This window comes from Leptonotus elevatus, chromosome 7 (genome assembly GCF_054856555.1).
Source record: "Leptonotus elevatus isolate MCC_2025b chromosome 7, RoL_Lele_1.0, whole genome shotgun sequence".
NCBI lineage: Eukaryota > Metazoa > Chordata > Actinopteri > Syngnathiformes > Syngnathidae > Leptonotus > Leptonotus elevatus.
Genome location: NC_141245.1, coordinates 7,302,553 through 7,320,730, shown reverse-complemented (window position 1 = coordinate 7,320,730; position 18,178 = coordinate 7,302,553). Strand labels below are relative to the sequence as shown.

General features: G+C 38.8%; 1 protein-coding gene across 3 annotated transcripts in view; it reads right to left on the bottom strand.

Moving 5' to 3' along the window:
- Positions 1-2,533: 2,533 nt before the first annotated feature.
- dpf1 (double PHD fingers 1) overlaps positions 2,534-18,178 on the bottom strand; it is a 48,409-nt gene continuing 32,764 nt past the window's right edge. Inside the window, exons 9-13 of one of the 3 annotated variants that reach the window (XM_086080430.1) lie at positions 16,844-16,963; positions 14,505-14,617; positions 10,123-10,266; positions 9,972-10,053; positions 2,534-8,257 (exon numbers count right to left, since the gene is read on the bottom strand). In XM_086080430.1, the coding sequence (XP_085936556.1) occupies positions 8,187-8,257; positions 9,972-10,053; positions 10,123-10,266; positions 14,505-14,617; positions 16,844-16,963 (530 nt within the window). In that variant the 3' untranslated portion in view covers positions 2,534-8,186. The remainder of the gene's footprint in view (positions 8,258-9,971; positions 10,054-10,122; positions 10,267-14,504; positions 14,618-16,843; positions 16,964-18,178) is intronic. The other 2 variants (XM_086080431.1, XM_086080432.1) reach the window with 2 other exon arrangements.

Here is an 18,178-nt window from a genome sequence, read left to right as displayed (position 1 = left end):
TCAGTTGAAGAATTCAAACTGTCTGAGGCTGATAGGCATTTAAGATAACCATGAATGGCACAAAATTAAAGTTAATTAATTGACCATTTTGAAAAGATTTCAGCATTTGATTATCAAAGCAAAACATGCAATTACTAAAGATTCTGTCAACCAACACGGTTCTTGCACTCAAGTCACAAATGTGAAATTCCATCAAACCATGGTCACTGGTTAATTCGCATAGAAAGTTTCATTTGATTTCTTTTGATTGAGACAACTTGTAGCTCAAAATTCACTCAAAAGGACTTCATTTAGTGAATGTGCATATTTTAAAGAGTTTCATTTCAAAAGATGCATGAAACATATCTTTAAACAAGAATTATGAATTGTGCTGAAAAAAATCTATGAAGAATTTGACTACTGATGTTAGTACCTCTCTGTCAGTGATCTTCAATTTTATATTGATCCTTAAAATGAAGATAGAATTGATGTCAAACTGTCCTTTTTCACATTAAAGCTTTATGTCATTAGATGCCTCCCATTTTTTTTTATTATCAGTGCTTCCAAAGTACATTTGGATGTTGGACATGCATACTAAATACTGCTACCTATCAAAAACATTCATCATTCTTCTTATTCGAGACTCGTAAATCAATGCATACGGCCATACTATTATTTCCGGATATCATCAAATATGTAAATGAGAGAGGACTTTCAAATCCAACATTTCTTTTGCTTTGTCTTTCAGTTTTTCCACGATTACTTGTCTGGCTCCGCCAAAGGCAGATGGCTTAACGAAGAAAGAATACGAATTCCATCCCAAACTGATGAAATCACCCCCCCCCCTCCACACCCAGCCACCACCAATCTACAAACAGAAATACAAACCCTCTCCACTTCTCCTGCCCCTCCTCTATCCATTTCTCTCATTGTCCAGCCTCATTCATTTTTCATTTTTAAGTCATTTCATTTCAGATGCATTCATTTTCAATATATTTATGTATGAGTCTTCACCCCACACTGCCCCTCCCCCATTTAAAAAAAAAATCCTCTCTTCCTTCCTTTTTTTCTTTCTCCATCTTCACCTCTTTCCATGCCTTCCACTATCACCCCCCCCCCCCCAGTCCATCCCATTACAGTAATCCATCACTCCTCCATCAGCCACCATGCAAACAGGCCTCCTGGTTACCATAGAAACCACTTCCCGGCCTAGCGCCGCATTGCCCCTCTCTGATTGGTTGGCAAAGGATTGGCAGTCTCAGTCTGTCTGGGAGATGTGGTAATTGGCTGGTAAGTCACACACACACGCACACGCACACACACGCACGCACACACACACACGCGCACAAATATTTTCATAGTTATCAAAGGGAAACTGAGGTCAGCATGATGAAGCTGGAGATGGTGGCTCTAGGCTGTGTGTGTGTGTGTGTGTGTGTGTGTGTGTGTGTGTGTGTGTGTGTGTGTGTGTGTGTGTGTGTGTGTGTGTGTGTGTGTGTGTGTGCATGTGTGTGTGCTGCATTACTCAGGCATGGGGTTTTCTAAGGTTTTGGAGATGGTGGCAGGAGTGGGGGGGGGGGGGGGATTTGGGCTTAGAAGGTTTTGGAAATGTTGCAGTCCTGCCAAATGTTGAATGCAGGAAGTATTTAAATATGTTTTCAAAGCCCATTTCGTATTTCAAGCACCTGAAGGAAGCAGTTTGGTGTCTGTCTTGTGGAAGGAGGGAGAAAAAAGACGGAATGGTTGATCAGCTCAGCTACACCCTGCTGCTGCTGCTCAGTCGGGTCTGGTCAACACAGGCGCTGTGATGAATGTCTCGTCTGCAGGAGTACATCACAAAGAGCAAAACGTGGGCCTGCCCTGAATAGCAAAGTGCGCTTGCTCGCCTCCGCAGTGCTTTTCAGAAGACAATTGCAGACCCTAATGTTGCTCTTTTGGAAGATTTCAAGTCAGGCTTAGACCCCCCCCAAAAAATTCCATAGTGCATATTTTTGGAGCCACATGGCTCTATTTTCGTAGACAGGCGCTCCATCTAAAAACGGGCGCAGTTAGCGTGTTTGTAAATTTGGTAGACACGCTACACATCCGTGGGCGTTTCATCCCATGCACAGACCTGCATCTTCAATTTGGTGACAATAAGTAGATGAGATTTTAGACTTGATAAAACTAGGTCTAACTAGTGGCTCAGGTGGTGTAACAAGATTTGGGATTCGGCAGATTCGGCTCTCTGCGGATGTACGTGGTGGATGTCATCATATTTCATTCATAAATATGACAACAGTGTGGGACAATTCCTATGAGTTGTTGTAAAAATCAAACCCCTCCCCAAGTCAATGAATATTATGAGGCCGCCGACGGCGTGCATACTCATATCCACTGTCATCAAAAGGCGAACAGAAATCGCTGGATGTCGGCTGAGACGACCACTCTACCACTGAGCCACGCCGCCCATTTAGAGGAAGCAATGTAGAGCCACAAAAAGTAGCTCAGGTGTTCGTCACGAAAATCACTGTCAAGCATTTTAAAACCTATTCCGTGAAATGGTGGTGATCTGGCACCTACAATCAAACCTTAATAATTGCAGTGGAAGAAAATGTGTAAAGAACATTTCCCCACACTGACTAACTTGCTTTTTATATGCTCCGAGTCTAAGCACAAAAATAAAATGCATCCATGCAAACACACAAATGGACAACACAAACACATTATTTTTCAATCTCATCATTTTAATGAAAAAAAAAAAACTAAGTCAAGGGAAGAAGAAAATGGAGGATGTTGAATTTACAGACAATGATTGCAGTGATGACAGCATGAGAATAAAAAGTGTCAAAAAAGATTTCATCTTCCTCTAAAGGTAAAAAATACAAATTAAAACTTTTTATCCAGGTTTATTTACAGAAGACAATCTGATTTTTGGGGGGGAAAAGATACAAAAAATCGTAAGTGCATCCTCACACATACGCTTCTCATAATTATCTTCTTTTTGGTGGGGAAATGAAAAAGTGCAAGCAAAATCACGGACTAAGAATTTACAAGAGAGGCCGAGAATGGCAAAAAAAAAAAGTATCAAATCTGACCTTGCCATTTGTCACCCCACAAATTGGGTACCCAGATGTTCTAGGTTTTAATTTACAATAACATGAAGGTCATGAATGGCCGCCATATCCTTCTCACATAGTACAATCAAAAATGACTCCACCAATAAGTGCCAGGAAAGCTTTTCATTTAAAGGCTTTTCAGTTAACATCATCTTCATCCATCCAAAACTTGCAAACATTACAACTTTCATTCAAACAACCAGCAATCTGCCATTTCCACACAAATCGAGATTTCACACTCAGATGAACCAGAATTTAACCAGGTCCATTATGACAGCGTGTTGTCAGAGACTTTCATAGGATTTTGTAGGACAAACGTACAATTCACATGATACAAAGATTTCAACAAATTCAACATTATGTCAAAACATTGTTTTCACGGCAACATGAAAGCCTATTCAGCACAGCTTGATGGCTATGATTTCTTAGCGTTCGCTGGAAATGTTTGACCAAAATCGAGTATGTGACCTTTTTTTCCGTCGAAATGTGGCTATCATGGATGTGCATTCATTCACCCAGGTGTGCAGCAAGTGCTTTGAGAGAGCAAATGGACCAACATAGTGAGAAAAGAAAGACCAAAAGAATGCAGCAAATTATAAAAGGGCTACGTACATTTTGGTCTCTGCTTGTTGTTAACTAAACCATCACTGACTATCAAATGTAATTTTGGAAACATGTCAACAAAATAGCTTTTGCTATGACAAGCAGTCCAGCACAATGCAAAAGTCTCTTTCAATGACCTTTATCAAAGCAGTCATTTTGTCACAGTAAAACGAGGCCAGATGCAGGATAATGCAAAGCATACAAAAACAAACTTGGTAAAGGTGCAGACACGGGGTAGCATTTTCACCAGTTTGTTTGGCATCACTGCATCTGCCAGCCCCCCTCCCCCCCAGAATGCTAATGGAACTGCCAGTTGGTTCTTCACCGCCCATAAACCCGGAAATAACCTCACTAATGAACAGACACACAAACAAAACATTAGTACGGCGCTCGGCGCTGATCGTTCCTTGTTATTTGTTACTTTTGTTTGACTTTGGCCGAGGTTTGTGCTGTATTAAGTGACGTTCTAGACGTTCTAAAACAACAAATCTAATGATGGATTAAGACTCTTGCACATACTGCACATCGAAAAATGATAGGCTATTTCCCTTTTGCTCACTTTGTAAAAGACAACGTTTTCCTAAAAAAATCCAACGCTTCCTTTAAGGCAATGGTTCTTAACCTGGGTATAATGGAACCCCAGGGGTTCGGTGGAGGTTAAGACACACACCCGATTCATATGATCCATGATGACACGTCCTGCTTGGCCATCATTAGCTGCAGGTAATCACGCTACGTTGCTTGGCCTATCAGTGCTGCAGGGAATTTGATGCGCTCAGTATCGACTTGTGACTGTTGCGATACGTTATGTGACTTCTTTATTATTTTAATCCCATCATACTAACTACTGTATGTCAAGCAATAAAAATTGAAAGTGCTTAGATGAATATGTGCAAGATGAATCCACAAGTATAACGGAATGTATGGTGTTCCACAGGGTTCAATTCTGGGGCTTCTGCTGTTTTCAATTTATCTGCTGCCCCTAAAGTGCTCTATAAATATAGAGTTGAGTTGAGTGATGGGAGTCGGCGCCTTAACTGCATGATTTGCAATGCCAAGTTGAGCAATCCTAGCTAGCTAGATGTGCTGGACCATAGCTAGCTAGCTATCAAAACTAGCATATTGTGGGGGATACAAGAACACAGCGCTTGCTGAATTGGATGAAGAGAGCCAAATTCCATGAAAAATTCCCTGTTGATTTTGTTCACTAGTAAGTTTTTATTTATTTTTAAATAATTTATTATTATTAATAATTTAAAACATTAAAGGTACAGTGTGTAATAGTGGACCACAAGATGTCATCAAATAATAGAATACAGCTGAAGCGCATGTACTGTATTTTGAAGCACTATGGTGACTCAGAGAGACAGCCTACTATCAATATTATTATTTGGCGTGAGCGAGGGAGCATATTAGAGAGCGACAACAACTTGGCAGGCGGGGAGAACCCGGACAAGCGACGCCGAAAGACCGAGTAAGCAGGAGTTAGCCAGAGCAGCTAACAAGAGCGGCTAGTGGATCGAGCAGCTAACAAGAGTGGCTAGTCAAGTCAAATCATCTTTATTTATATAGGAGTGGAAGAAGCTAATACAAGCTTTTGAGGGTAAAGCAGAGGGTAACAAGTGGCGGGAGCCCAAATCACGGGACTCAGTAACGATCACCTACAAGCCCCAGCTGTGGAAGGTAACCGGCGGTCGACGCATTGGGTCTGTCACTAGCTGTAAGCAGGGCTAACTACTTACAGGAAGTTGTCCTTTCTGCATCCGCAGCAGGAAGATGGCGTCAAAATATGTCATCTTGTAAGGTGACGCTCCAGCCGTGTAATATAATTAGTGATTACCTATAATTTATGTGATAGGATATATACTTTTTGCATATTATTGAAATCAATAGTGTGTGTGTGTGTGGTTTTTTTTTTTATGAATTATTAGTTCACCACTACATGGCACAAAATATTACACACTATGCCTTTAAAAAAAAAAAAGATTCGGTGAATGCACGTAGGAACTGGTGGTGTTCAGTACCTCCAACATGGTTAAGAACCACTGCTTTAAGGTTAGATATGCTGGCTCAAAATATTATTTGTCCTCAACAGAAGAGTCCCCAAAATAAATAGTAGCTTGCATCTTTAATGAAACGCTGGATTTTCTCTGGTTGAGTGACATATATATACATGCTGGTTTTAGTGGTTTATTGTGCAGAGTGAGAGAGAGAGAGAGAGAGAGAGAGAGAGAGAGAGAGAGAGAGAGAGAGAGAGAGAGAGAGAGAGAGAGAGAGAGAGAGAGGTAAGTCTAATGGCATGAGGCTCACTGAAATTTTGTTCACCATGCGCAGAGATGTTTATGTTATGCTAGTGTTCATGTGTCAAATGTGCAAATGACTGTGACACATACACTTAGCAGCCATATTTGGATGCAAGTACAGCTGGCTGGTCAGAATGAGCTTGAATTATAGGATTGGTCGTTATTAATAAATACTAGTGTTGTTCCGATACCGTTTTTTGGCCCCGATACCGATTCGGATACCCAGCTTTCCAGTATCGGCCTCTGCCCATACCATACCGATACCTAAGTTTTTTTTTCCTCAACATGAAAAGGCTGTCCTGCCATTGGTTCAGAGCATTCAAGGGCCAATCGGACATCTTAGCTCGGCATGCCGTGAACACGTCACACATCAGTGAATGTCATACATGAGCAAGACACAAGATGCTGCATCCAAAATCCTATATTAGCATCAGAATGAATGGTATCGGCATGTTACTTGTTAGTACACACTGATACCGATACACTGTTTTGATGCAGTATCGGGGCCTCTGTCGATACCAGCATCGGTATCGGAACAAAATTAATAAATACAATAAAATATTTGATAGTGAGATTCCATTATTTTAGGCAGGGAAAATTGAATAATAAAAGACAAAAACTGTTGTTCATTCCACAATTCCAGCCCCTGAATATTGAGGGTGTTGTGACAAAATAAAGGAAAAAGAAAAGAGAGGTAGAGGAGTAAGACCGCACCAAAACAAACCAAATATAAACATGTATCACTTCAGAAATTGTGTTGTGAAATGGCTGGTAGACAATGTGCGTCACAGTGAGAACTCCAAGACTCAGTCAGTTGAATTTGGTTTTGAATATTATGTAGTACTTGAGTATTAGCTTGTGACATCTCCTGTTGAAAAAATTCCTTCGTCCCACCCGCCGCCGTGCCGGAATCCTTGACCGGGTGAATCTCGGTTTTCCTCACATAAAGTGGCTCCCATTGAGTGTGGAGCCAGCTACATCTACTGCACTGCTCGGATCCGCACACACACACGCGCACGCGCACGCACGCACGCGCGCGCGCACACACACACACACACACACACACACACACACACACACACACACACACACACACACACACACACACACACACACACACACACACACACACTTTAAAACACGCCTAATTTGGCCAAAACAGCTCTTATCACAAAGACATTATTGCGATTTAAGTGTGCTTTCTTCTCAAGTTCAATTATAAACAGTTCCCGAACAATCAAAATAACAACATGCAACTGAAAAGTCATAATAATAAAAATGAATCATAAAAAAGGCCAAACAAACAACAATCCTACATTTGCAACACGCTGACAACACGCAAGCACGTGGTGATGTGTTGGCTTCACAGTCATTGTCTCGCTGAAGTGGAAAGTTTTTGGAGAGTTCCTCAGCCTAAGCAGTCATTTCCTCGCACCCCCAAAAACTTTTTTTTATTTTTATATTTTAATCAGAGATCACTGATTTCAGAAGATTTTAACTGGACAGCGAAGCTTTCATAATCCATTCTGAAATCATTGACACCGGGTAGTTTGCGCTCCACGCTAGATGTTAAATTGTCTTCAAAGAGTCTGAATTCTGTACAATTCTTGGAAACTTACAGAAGAAGTTCATTGTCCCAGCCTTAAAAGTTGATTTTCCAGAAGTTTGTATGAGTGAAAGAAAGTGCCCCGTTGTTATCCTGGGCCTTCCAAGCCACGTCCTCTGCTTTGCACCTTTTCCGTCTTGTTAATTCTCACTCGCTACTTGAATGAGTTGCAGCCAAAGATCATTAGGGCTCTTCTGAGGGCCCTTAAGGGGGCTCCAGTGGAGTAGTATTCCTCCAAAGTGCCCTTGGCAGACCGGAGTGTATGGTCTTGCGAGCAAACCTATTGCCAGCTGATGAATTCTTCTGCACCAGAGGAGAAAAGTATCCGTGTGTGTGCGTGTTTATATATGTGTGTTTGCATGTTGGGGACTTGTGTCATCCATTCAGAGCAGCATCAAATGTACGTTGGAAGTTACAGTGTAGCTCCCTTCAGGAGAAGTTCAGATCAAGTCGCTGCGTCCTGTGCTGAGTCAAAGGTCGCAGGGTCAGAAAGCGGAGGCGCATCGGCGCTCGGAGACAGACAGAGGGCGACGGTGGGAATGTTTGGGACAGGATGAAGGGCCAAGAGGATGAGGCACGCATAGCTAGCTCTCCAGATTAATTGAGGGTGATGTAGGCTGAGGCCTTCTCCTTCAGTTGTCTCAAACACAGATGACAGCTCCAGCTTCCTGCAACGCACACACACACACACACACACACATCATGAGTTCAATCACTCCTATTGTAAAGACTTTTAGATTAAGCCTTCATCTTAGAGTGTTAAGTAATGCTGCAAATGAAAGCTTGATGTCGGAGCATCACATTTGGGCCAGTGGTTAGCGGGTGGAAGGGATTTGACAAGTAGGTTAGTATGGGTTTGGATTAGTGACATTCATTAAGAAACAAAAGTGCTGCATATGTAAAAATCGGTTTTATCCAGTGAGAGTTCATGAATGATTGCTGAATCCTCACCGTAGCGTTTGATACAGTTCTCCAGGCTAAATTTGACACATTTAAATTGACCCAGTCTACTTCTATTTGGTTTAAATCACAATACGGAATCTATTTTTAGCCATCTTGTCACAGGTATCCCACAGGGATCAATCCTTGGTCCAATTCTGTTTTGTCTTTACATCTGTGTGCCAAGGATGCCAGGTCATTATTTACACAGATGACACTGATTTTTGTGAAGTGTAGAGATCATTCAGAGGTTGCTACACACATTACAAAGATTAGGATAAACATTTCAAACTGGCTGAGTAACTGTCACAACTTAACTCATTCAAAACAGATACTATATTTTTTTTTTTCCGATGAAACCAAGTCAATCACACATAGACCCTGATATTTTCATTTCTGGATAGAAAATCCAAATTATACATGAATATAAATATTTAGGCATCATGTTCTATATCACTCTCACTTTTAAACATCACATTGATATAGTATATACAATCCTCAAATTTTCAATCGCAAATTTTAGGCATTTTAGAAATCACATGTCAACAGAAGCTGCCCGAATGTACATGTTTTCCCTTACAATATCTCGTATTAATTATTATCTACCCACTATAAATTCTACTTCTCTGAACCCGGTAATATGTCTATACAAACAAGCGCTTACACTTCTGGATAAAACTATATATTTTTTTAAAAGACTGCTGTCTTGTATACAAAATAACGTCACAGATTAGCTTCACCTTCACTCTGTAAGTAGATTGTAAAATCTCTCAAAAAAATAACTTTTTTTGTTTTTTTACAGTGCAACTAATGAGTGGAACGCAAACCCACAAAATCTAAAAGAGTCTGTCTCATACAGCTCTTTTAAATATAATTTAAAGAAATGGTTATTAGTTGTGTTTGTATTGTGTCTGTATTATTGATTGAATTTGCTTTCCTGTTAAATTGTGTTTTGCTGATGTTGCTTTATATTAGTATACCTTAATACCTTATGGCAGGGGGGCTACCAATTGAAATGAGCCCTTTGGCTATAATTTGGTGCATTTATATTTTATTTTTGAAATGTTCATTAATGTACATTGTGCTTCTACAATAAAAAAAAAAGAGTTAAAAGATAACTCATTGTAATAAAAAATAATAATAAATGATGTGTGGCCAGAACATGGCAGACTGAGTGCTGTATGACACTCTTTCTGTATAATCAGCGAAGTAACGCTTTTGCCAGGGAAACACACTATTGTATGCTACCTATTTCCATGACAACAACATTCAAAATCCTCATAGAGTAAGCATAGCAATGTGCACTCGAAGGCACCCTCTAAAATTCTGTATTGTGATAAAGGATTTACATAAAATACACCAGCTCACAAACATTAGAATGTTTTTTGTTGATGATTTATAATGATGTCACTTGAAATTACAATTTAAAATTACCGTACATACCTTCTGGAGGTTCAGACATAGGAGGGCTCAGACAGTACATGTGGTAACCTCTGTCACAATCGTCACAAAACAACAGCTGATCCTGGAACAGAAAAACAAACTCTTAATTCAACTAGTAAGGTAGAGGGCTCTATTTTTGTAGACAGCGCACCTGCGCCGTGGCGCAAATGCCGGTGGATCTTGATTTCCCTATTGGTGCCAGGCTGGCTGTGCGTGTTTGCCAATTTGGCTGGCAGACCGGTCTCCGCCAAGCTGGGCGGTTCGGCACAACTGGAGGAGCGTCTTGGAGATGCACCTGGCGGAGTGACAATTTGGTAGCAGAAAGTCGATCTAAAATTTACGACTGCACAGACTACATCTTACACCATTGTAATATAGACACTTGGTCTAATGCGAAGTATTTTATTTGGATGATATATTGCATTTTATGCAAAATCAGTGATCGGCTGTAATTTCTTAACCTATAAAGCCAAACGTATCATTTTAAATACAAGACATTTTGAGCCCTCTATTTCATGAGGATAATACCCCCCCATAGGTTTGGCAGATTTCTTGAAACTGAGATGACATTTTCAAAACTGCAAGCTCATTTGGCCAAACAGAATCAGTTCATTAGCAAAAGCACATTTCTATCCCAAAACTGCTCACACATGCTTCACTCCAAGTTCCTTTCCCAAACAAAGAGACGCTAAAGTCACAACGGGTTGCAAAGATCCTTCTCAATTGCTTTGGCTCATCTGCATTCACTTAGTTCTTTTGCCAGAAGTAACTTGGATGATTTTGCACAACTCTTTGGATCATCTGCAAAAGCTCATATATCTCCCAAAACAGCTCACCTGTGTGTCAAAATCGAATTTCTATGTCATACAAGTAGTCAGTGCCCCCAAAATGCATCGTCCCTTTGGCATTCTGTGAGCACCGCAAGTTAAAAGGATTTTACAAGTGCAGTTTCCAAAGTTTGCGGTTTGACATACTCCACTAACAGTCAAGGAAATTGCAACACTTTTTATTCACACAAAGTTACTTACACATTAGAGTGCAACAAAAGAAAGTGTAAGCTGAAATCTGTATGTTCACTTTCACTACACAGTAAATTCTGTCGAGTAAATTTGACTATTTAGAGTGGGACCAAATAGATTCAGTTTTATAGTAATATTTACACTTGGAAGAGTGTAAAATAAAAAAGTAAAAAAATAAATACATAAAAGTCACTCAAGGGTTGAGGAACAAACTCACGACCTTCAGCTTAGGAGACAGCTGATCTACTGCCTGAGCAACAGAGCTCCTGCTGTGTGTTACTGCAGTAAGTATATCGCTCATGTCAGCTGGAATCTTCATAACTCAGAGACCAAAAACATCTTGGAGCTAAGTAAACAGTAGAAGTGGCGTAGCTCAGGTGGTACTGCGGCCGTCCCCCAACCTGAAGGTTCCTCAACTCTTCAGTAACTTTTTTTTTTGTCAATTCTTTATTTTACTCTCTTCCAAGTGTAAATATTACTCTAAACTGAGTCTATTTGGTCCCACTCAAAATAGAGTCAAATTTACTCTAAATAGAGTCAAATTTACTCTAAATAGAGTCAAATTTACTCAACAGAATTTACTGTGTAGTCGCTATCGTCACCTTCCCCCACTTGGACATCCATATGCTGCTTTTTGTTTGGCCAAAGGTTTTCATCCACGTCGCAGCGGATATTTTCCCTTGCAATGCTGTGAGGAAAAAAACGGTGTGAATGTCTCAACCATCCTCTACACTGACCCCCTGTGTAATGCTGGACTAATTTTGACAATTGAACAGATGATTTTGCATATTATGACTTACACACTGAAATCCTGCTGTCATGTTTTGGAGAAAACAGCCATTAGACTGAAAAACAACTAATCCAGCTCGATCAGCAAGATCTATTCATTTGGAAATTGTGCTAAATGTGGGCACATTGTGCTAACTGTAGGCTAAATGTACACAACCATTTGCACAGATCCATTGAGGCAATTGAGACATGTACTAAGACATTGGCAATTTGATGACAGCAATGAGAAATGCCATTCAGTTGACAATTGTAAGATGGTTTTGGGATTTGTCCATGGTATGTTGAAAATGTCATCTCAGTTTCAAGAAATGTGCCAAACCTACAGAGAAAAACTGTGAAACCCTGACGATATGATCTGACACATGCATTGCACGGATAATCCATTAGAGGGCAGTATCACCCAGCTGATGGCTTTTCCAGCAACCTCGCAAGATCGCCCCAATTGAGAAAGGAGAGAGACGTATACTTATTAATAGTGGCAAATGTTCTTTCAGATTTTTGGAAATACTAATATGTTTGATATGTCTGTTTATTATTATATTTTGGACCGATATAAATGTACACATTTAAAGCATTGTGACCGGATGTATCAAATATGACACAAATCAAAAGTCATATGTGGAAGTTGATTAAAAAAAAAAAAGTTCGTTCAAAAGGACCATACAATGGCATATTAGGGCCACGTTTAATATATTTTTTTAGAGGGTGGAGGTAATATTCCGAGAAAAAAACTCGCAAATTTGCCACTTGCGACAGTATAAAGTGGCAGATTTGCGAGAAAACCCCCTCAGAAATACACGTAGCGCAGCCATAGTCTAACGTGAGGATTCGTTGGTGGTTAATGGAACACAGTTTATAAAATGAAAAGGCAGGGTGGAGACGGATTCATTCTTAATTTAAACTTTACCCGTCATACACAGCAGCTAGAGAGACAACAATTCCTGATCCCATCAACTGACTTACACTAACCAATCAGAAGTTAGCATACTTTAGGTAAATGCAAATGAATGACGGAGCGCAGCAGATTTATCAACTTAACTACTTATACAAAAAAAACAACCAAAATGTATGAATGTGTAAATAATAATTCTGGAAACATAAATGTACAAGTAAATATCCATTTTAACAAATTAACATAAATGCTTGATCCTTAGGGTGTGGACCTTCGCAAAGCGAGGCGTCTTTGTCGCTGGCCGTACTCAACGCGTCACAGAGCGAATGCATTAATGCTTAATGGTTAATCTCTGCTATCTCCTTATTTGAAATCCGACTAAAAAGTATTGGCACACACATTCTAGTAGTTTGCTACGTGTATTTCTCGTAAGTTTCTGAGTTTTACTTAATTTTTTTTATCTACGGTGGCCCTGAAGTGCTAAACGCAAAAACAAAAACACAAACCAAAAAAACAACAACACAAAAACAAAACACCACAGCAAATAAAAAATCACACTCATTAGTATTTTTTGATTTGTTTGCAATTACCTTTTTTTTGCTGTTTTTTTCTTTTTTTGTATTCTGATTTTTGTTTGTGACTACCTTTTCATTTGTGTTATTTTTGATTCGCTGCGCTGTTTTGTTTTTGTGTTTTTTAAAATTTGGTTTGTGTTTTTTGATTTGCATTCGTGTCAGTTTTTTTGTTTTTGCATTTTGCACTTCAGGCCCACCGTACATATCTGCCACTTTATAAACTCGCAAATTTGCCACTTTATAAAGTCACAAATTTATGAGTTTTTTTCTTGCAAATTTGCCACTTTTTTCTCTGAATATTGACCCGCCCTCTAAAATTTTTTTGTATTTACACATAGCCCTAATATGCCGTCGTAAATAAATACTCTCTTTACAATGAATCATAATTTTCTCTCATATATTTCATAGTTCAGGCTTTATAGGGCTAATTTGCCCGATCAATCAATTATGTCATTGATTGGCTCCACAAAATAATATAATAACATATTAAATGTTATATTTAATGGTTATCAACACAGCCCCCCAACCCCCCCCCCCCCCCCCCAAAATTCCGCATGAATTTCAATTGATGTCAATTATACGTGTATTTTTGCTATTCGTGGGCCGGGCCAGTCCCGATCACCTCAAATGGCGGTGGTCTACTGCAGAGTAAATATAAAAGTGCTCTAGATATATTGCTCCATCTTCTGATCGAATTAGTGATCGATACTTTTTTTTTTCAAACTCCTTGATCGCTGATCGGACGAAAAATACCTGATCGTGTCAAGCCTAATTAAAAGTTGAAATTCTTTGAAAGGATATATATATATATAAAATTGGAGTGGTTGTAAAATACATCCATTTGGGGATTACCTGTCAAACATGGATGCATTTCAGTAATTCCAGAAATATCTGACATTAAAAAACAAAAAACGTAATGTGTGTGCGTGTGTGTGATTTGTGTGTGTGTTTGCAGCCACTCGTGCTCAAGAGGAACATTAACTATACAGTACACTGAAATAGTCTGTTGCAATGGGAGTTGGGACAAAGCTGTACAAAATACTGTCATTACTGAGAATAAAGTTTTGTTGATTTCAATCTGCAATCATAAAATAAAGTGTCCAGCAAGACCACTCAAGAGCAGGCTTTGCTGTTTGCACATGACATTCCTGTTGCTAGGCAAATGTTCCATTCTCAACCAATTACTGTACAGTACTATAGAGAGCTTACATTTGTGTTGCTACATTTTCCACTAATTTCCTATGGAGTGAAATCTTACGTCATTCTCAGAGGTGCCACACAGGCTGCAGGACTTGCACTCGATGCACTGCCAGCGATAAGTCCTCACTGCAGCTGTCATGTTCACTGTGAACTGCAGACAGGACGGGTGGCCTGGGTGCGCCACATGCACACACACACACACACACACACACACACACACACACACACACACACACACACACACACACACACACACACACACACACACACACACACACACACACACACACACACACACACACACACACGCACACGCACACACACACACACACGCACACGCACACACACACCGGCACGCACATGCCCACACAATTTTCACCACTACTTTCTGTACTTTCAGCTTTGTCGGCCATCTCGCCATTAATTGGATTACTTCTTGAAAGTGATTGATTCAGATATGAGAGATGCTGACGTGAACATCCGATTTCATTAAATAATGGAAATTATTTTCTGATAGCATCTGTTTTGCATATACTGTATAATTTATATGAAATTTTATAGCGACACATGAAATCTAGAAGTATTTTGTGAGTAATGATCAAGGTACAGTATTTGGTAAAAAAGTCTGTTTAGCATTTGTACCGTTTCTAGAGACAGGCATTGCTATCCAAATGTTACTGTACCTTTTCCAATCAACATTTTTCTATATTACAGTTACTCTCTACTTTAATGAATGAAATTAATAAAAAAGAAAAGAAAAGGACCATACCAGTGTTTTGCATGCTTTAGCCTATTCATTACAAATCACGTACATCTTTTTGGTTTTATTTTTTATTTTAGGATAAAAAGAAACACTGAATGGGCAATATATACATACAAATACTGTACATAAAAACAAAAATACAGTAAACCTGTTAAATGCAATCAGTGCATTATTAAGAATTTAAATAAGAATTTACAATGTTTTTTTTTTTTTGCATTCACACCACTCAAGACACAATCGGACGGATAAGATAATAAATGTACAGACAACATCATGCTTGATTTCTATGCACAACCTGAATTCATGTTAGAAAATCAGGGAGGAAAAAAACCCATTAATGGTTTATGAAAAATGCATGCAACTTACAACAGTTTTGTATACATTTGTTTCTTTTCACACAAGAAGGTGAAACCCAAAAACATGCTTAATTTTAATGCAAAAACAAAACAAAATAAAACATTGTAATCAGTGAACCAATTAGAATTTGGGCAATAACATTATCTTTGAATTCTGAGCATGTATAACCATAATAACAACTAAAGTTACATAGGGCCTTCTTCTATATTTCACCTTATTTTAATCTTAGCTCCTTACTGTATGAAGAACAGATTTAAAAAAAATGTGTCAAAAAAACGAACTCATCAATACAATGAAGGTGGAAAAAAGTACAAGTTCATCTTGTTCAAAATTTTCAATACAATTCGGTGCCTTAAATAGGCTGTACTGTACTAAAAAGAATAAAAATGCATAACTTCAGGACAAAGTTGACTGTCTCAATTTCAACAATTTATTCCAGTCATGTCCACTAACATTTTGGCCTCGGGGACTTCATCACAGATTGCGTGTTCTGTTGGCATGGCCAGAATAAATTGGTGACATAGAGATGAGTCATTTTTATCCGTGAAGATCTCTTTGTCGGCTTCCTCTTCACCTTTGTGATTTTGGTTTATCATTATCATCATCGCATAGAAACAGCATTTAAAATGTTTATTTATTGATTTGTTTAGAACAGCTCTTCTGAGGATTTTACAGCTTAACAGCACTTTGAATACTTTTGGATTGAGCCAAATGCTTAACAACATTTACGACAAAATTATGTCAAATTTTATGAAATGCTAATGCAATGGGAACATTTTAAAGGAACTTAATATTTAATCAAGAAGTGACAATTACACCCGCAAATATGATATTGTGTGCGTGTTTTTTATTTTATTTTATATATAGTCCAGTCATCCCATTTGTGTGCGTTAATTCTGCATGGTTTTACTATGCAATGGCTTAATATGGTGCCACTCATGTTTCTAAACCAGAAAAAAACATGCTTTCACTGCATGTAATTTGTTGCCACTTTCAAATCTCTTCCATTTTTTTTTTTTTTTTTTTACATATTAAGAACATAAAGGGTCATTTGCGTGTGGAGGTTAACATTAGAAACATTCCAGAATTAGAGTCACTCCATTGCCATATTGTTTTGCTGTACATGATTGTTTGAAGATGGGCTAAAAAAACATTGGTATGGTCCATCCTTTAAAAAATTCTATAATGAAGACTATATGACGTTTATGATGAGCAAAGGGGGCATCAACAGAGAACCGCCTTGGTCCTTCTAAACATCCCCTTCATCTTTGCCCTACCTGAGCGCCCACAGTCCGCACAGGAAATAAGGTCCTCGGGACAGCCAGTCTTCTTTGAGCCTCCAAGGCAAAAGTCGCAGTATCCATTGGCGATGACCGAGCCATCTGCTGCTTTCTTGGCTGTCGGAAGGACAGAGAAGAATCGGCGGCTTAGAGATGCTGGAAGAGTAGTATAATGCAAAACTGAATATGTTTTAATATTGAGCAAGCAAGCTCTCATTGTCAGCTTCTTGAGAGCACAACGGATTGTCAATGAAACCATAACAAAATGACTGAAATGGGAAATAAAAACATGTAGTCTCTGACAAAATATGTCAAAGTTAAAACATACTAGTGAGATATAAAACACACTCAGCAGAATGAAACATTTCTTTTACTATTTCATCTGAAAAAAAGGAAGAAAGAGAGCAACATTGCTAGGAACTGCATATGAGGGGGATTCGGCAATTAACGCCATCATTTGGAAGTTTGAGCATTTGGAAGTTTGGGGGAAAATCGTCTTGAAAGTCACACAAAACTTCAGTTTACTTCACATCACAAGCATCAAAGGTTTAGCTGAAAGCTTTTTGGTTGGTTTCTTTGGTATTTGGAGGCTTTTGTGCAACATTTATTCCAAATTAATGCCAAGTCTCAATAAGAGATGTTAAGAGAAGACAAACAAGAAGTGCAATTCTACAATCCATCCATCCATTCACCCACCCATCCATCCATTCATTCATTCATTTATTCATTTATTCATTTATTCATTTATTCATTTATTCACCCATTCATCCATTCATTATCCATCAATCCATGAAGTCTTCAATTCAATTATTCATTCATGCATGCATTCATTCATTCATTCATTCACTCATCCATTCATCATCCAACCATTTCTTAATCCATCCAGCCATCCATTTATTAATTCATCCATCCATACATCCATGCATGCATACATGCATCCATCCATTCATTCATTATCCATCCATCTGTGATTATTTCATCCATCCATCATGCATCCATCCATCAGTTATTATTTCATCCATCCATCCATCCATGAATCCATGATTCTTTTCATTAATTAATTAATCCATTCATTCATTCATTCATCCATCCACCTATTCATCCATCCACTCATTCCTTAATTTATCCATCCATTCACTCACCCATTTCTTAATTCATCCATTCATCCATCCATCCATCCATCCATTGGTTAATTCATCCATCCATTCATTCATTTCTTAATTCATCCATCCATCCATCCATCCATTCATCCATCCATCCGTCATCCATCCATTTCTTAATTCATCCATGCATGCATCCATTCATTCATTATCCATTCATTCGTTATCCATC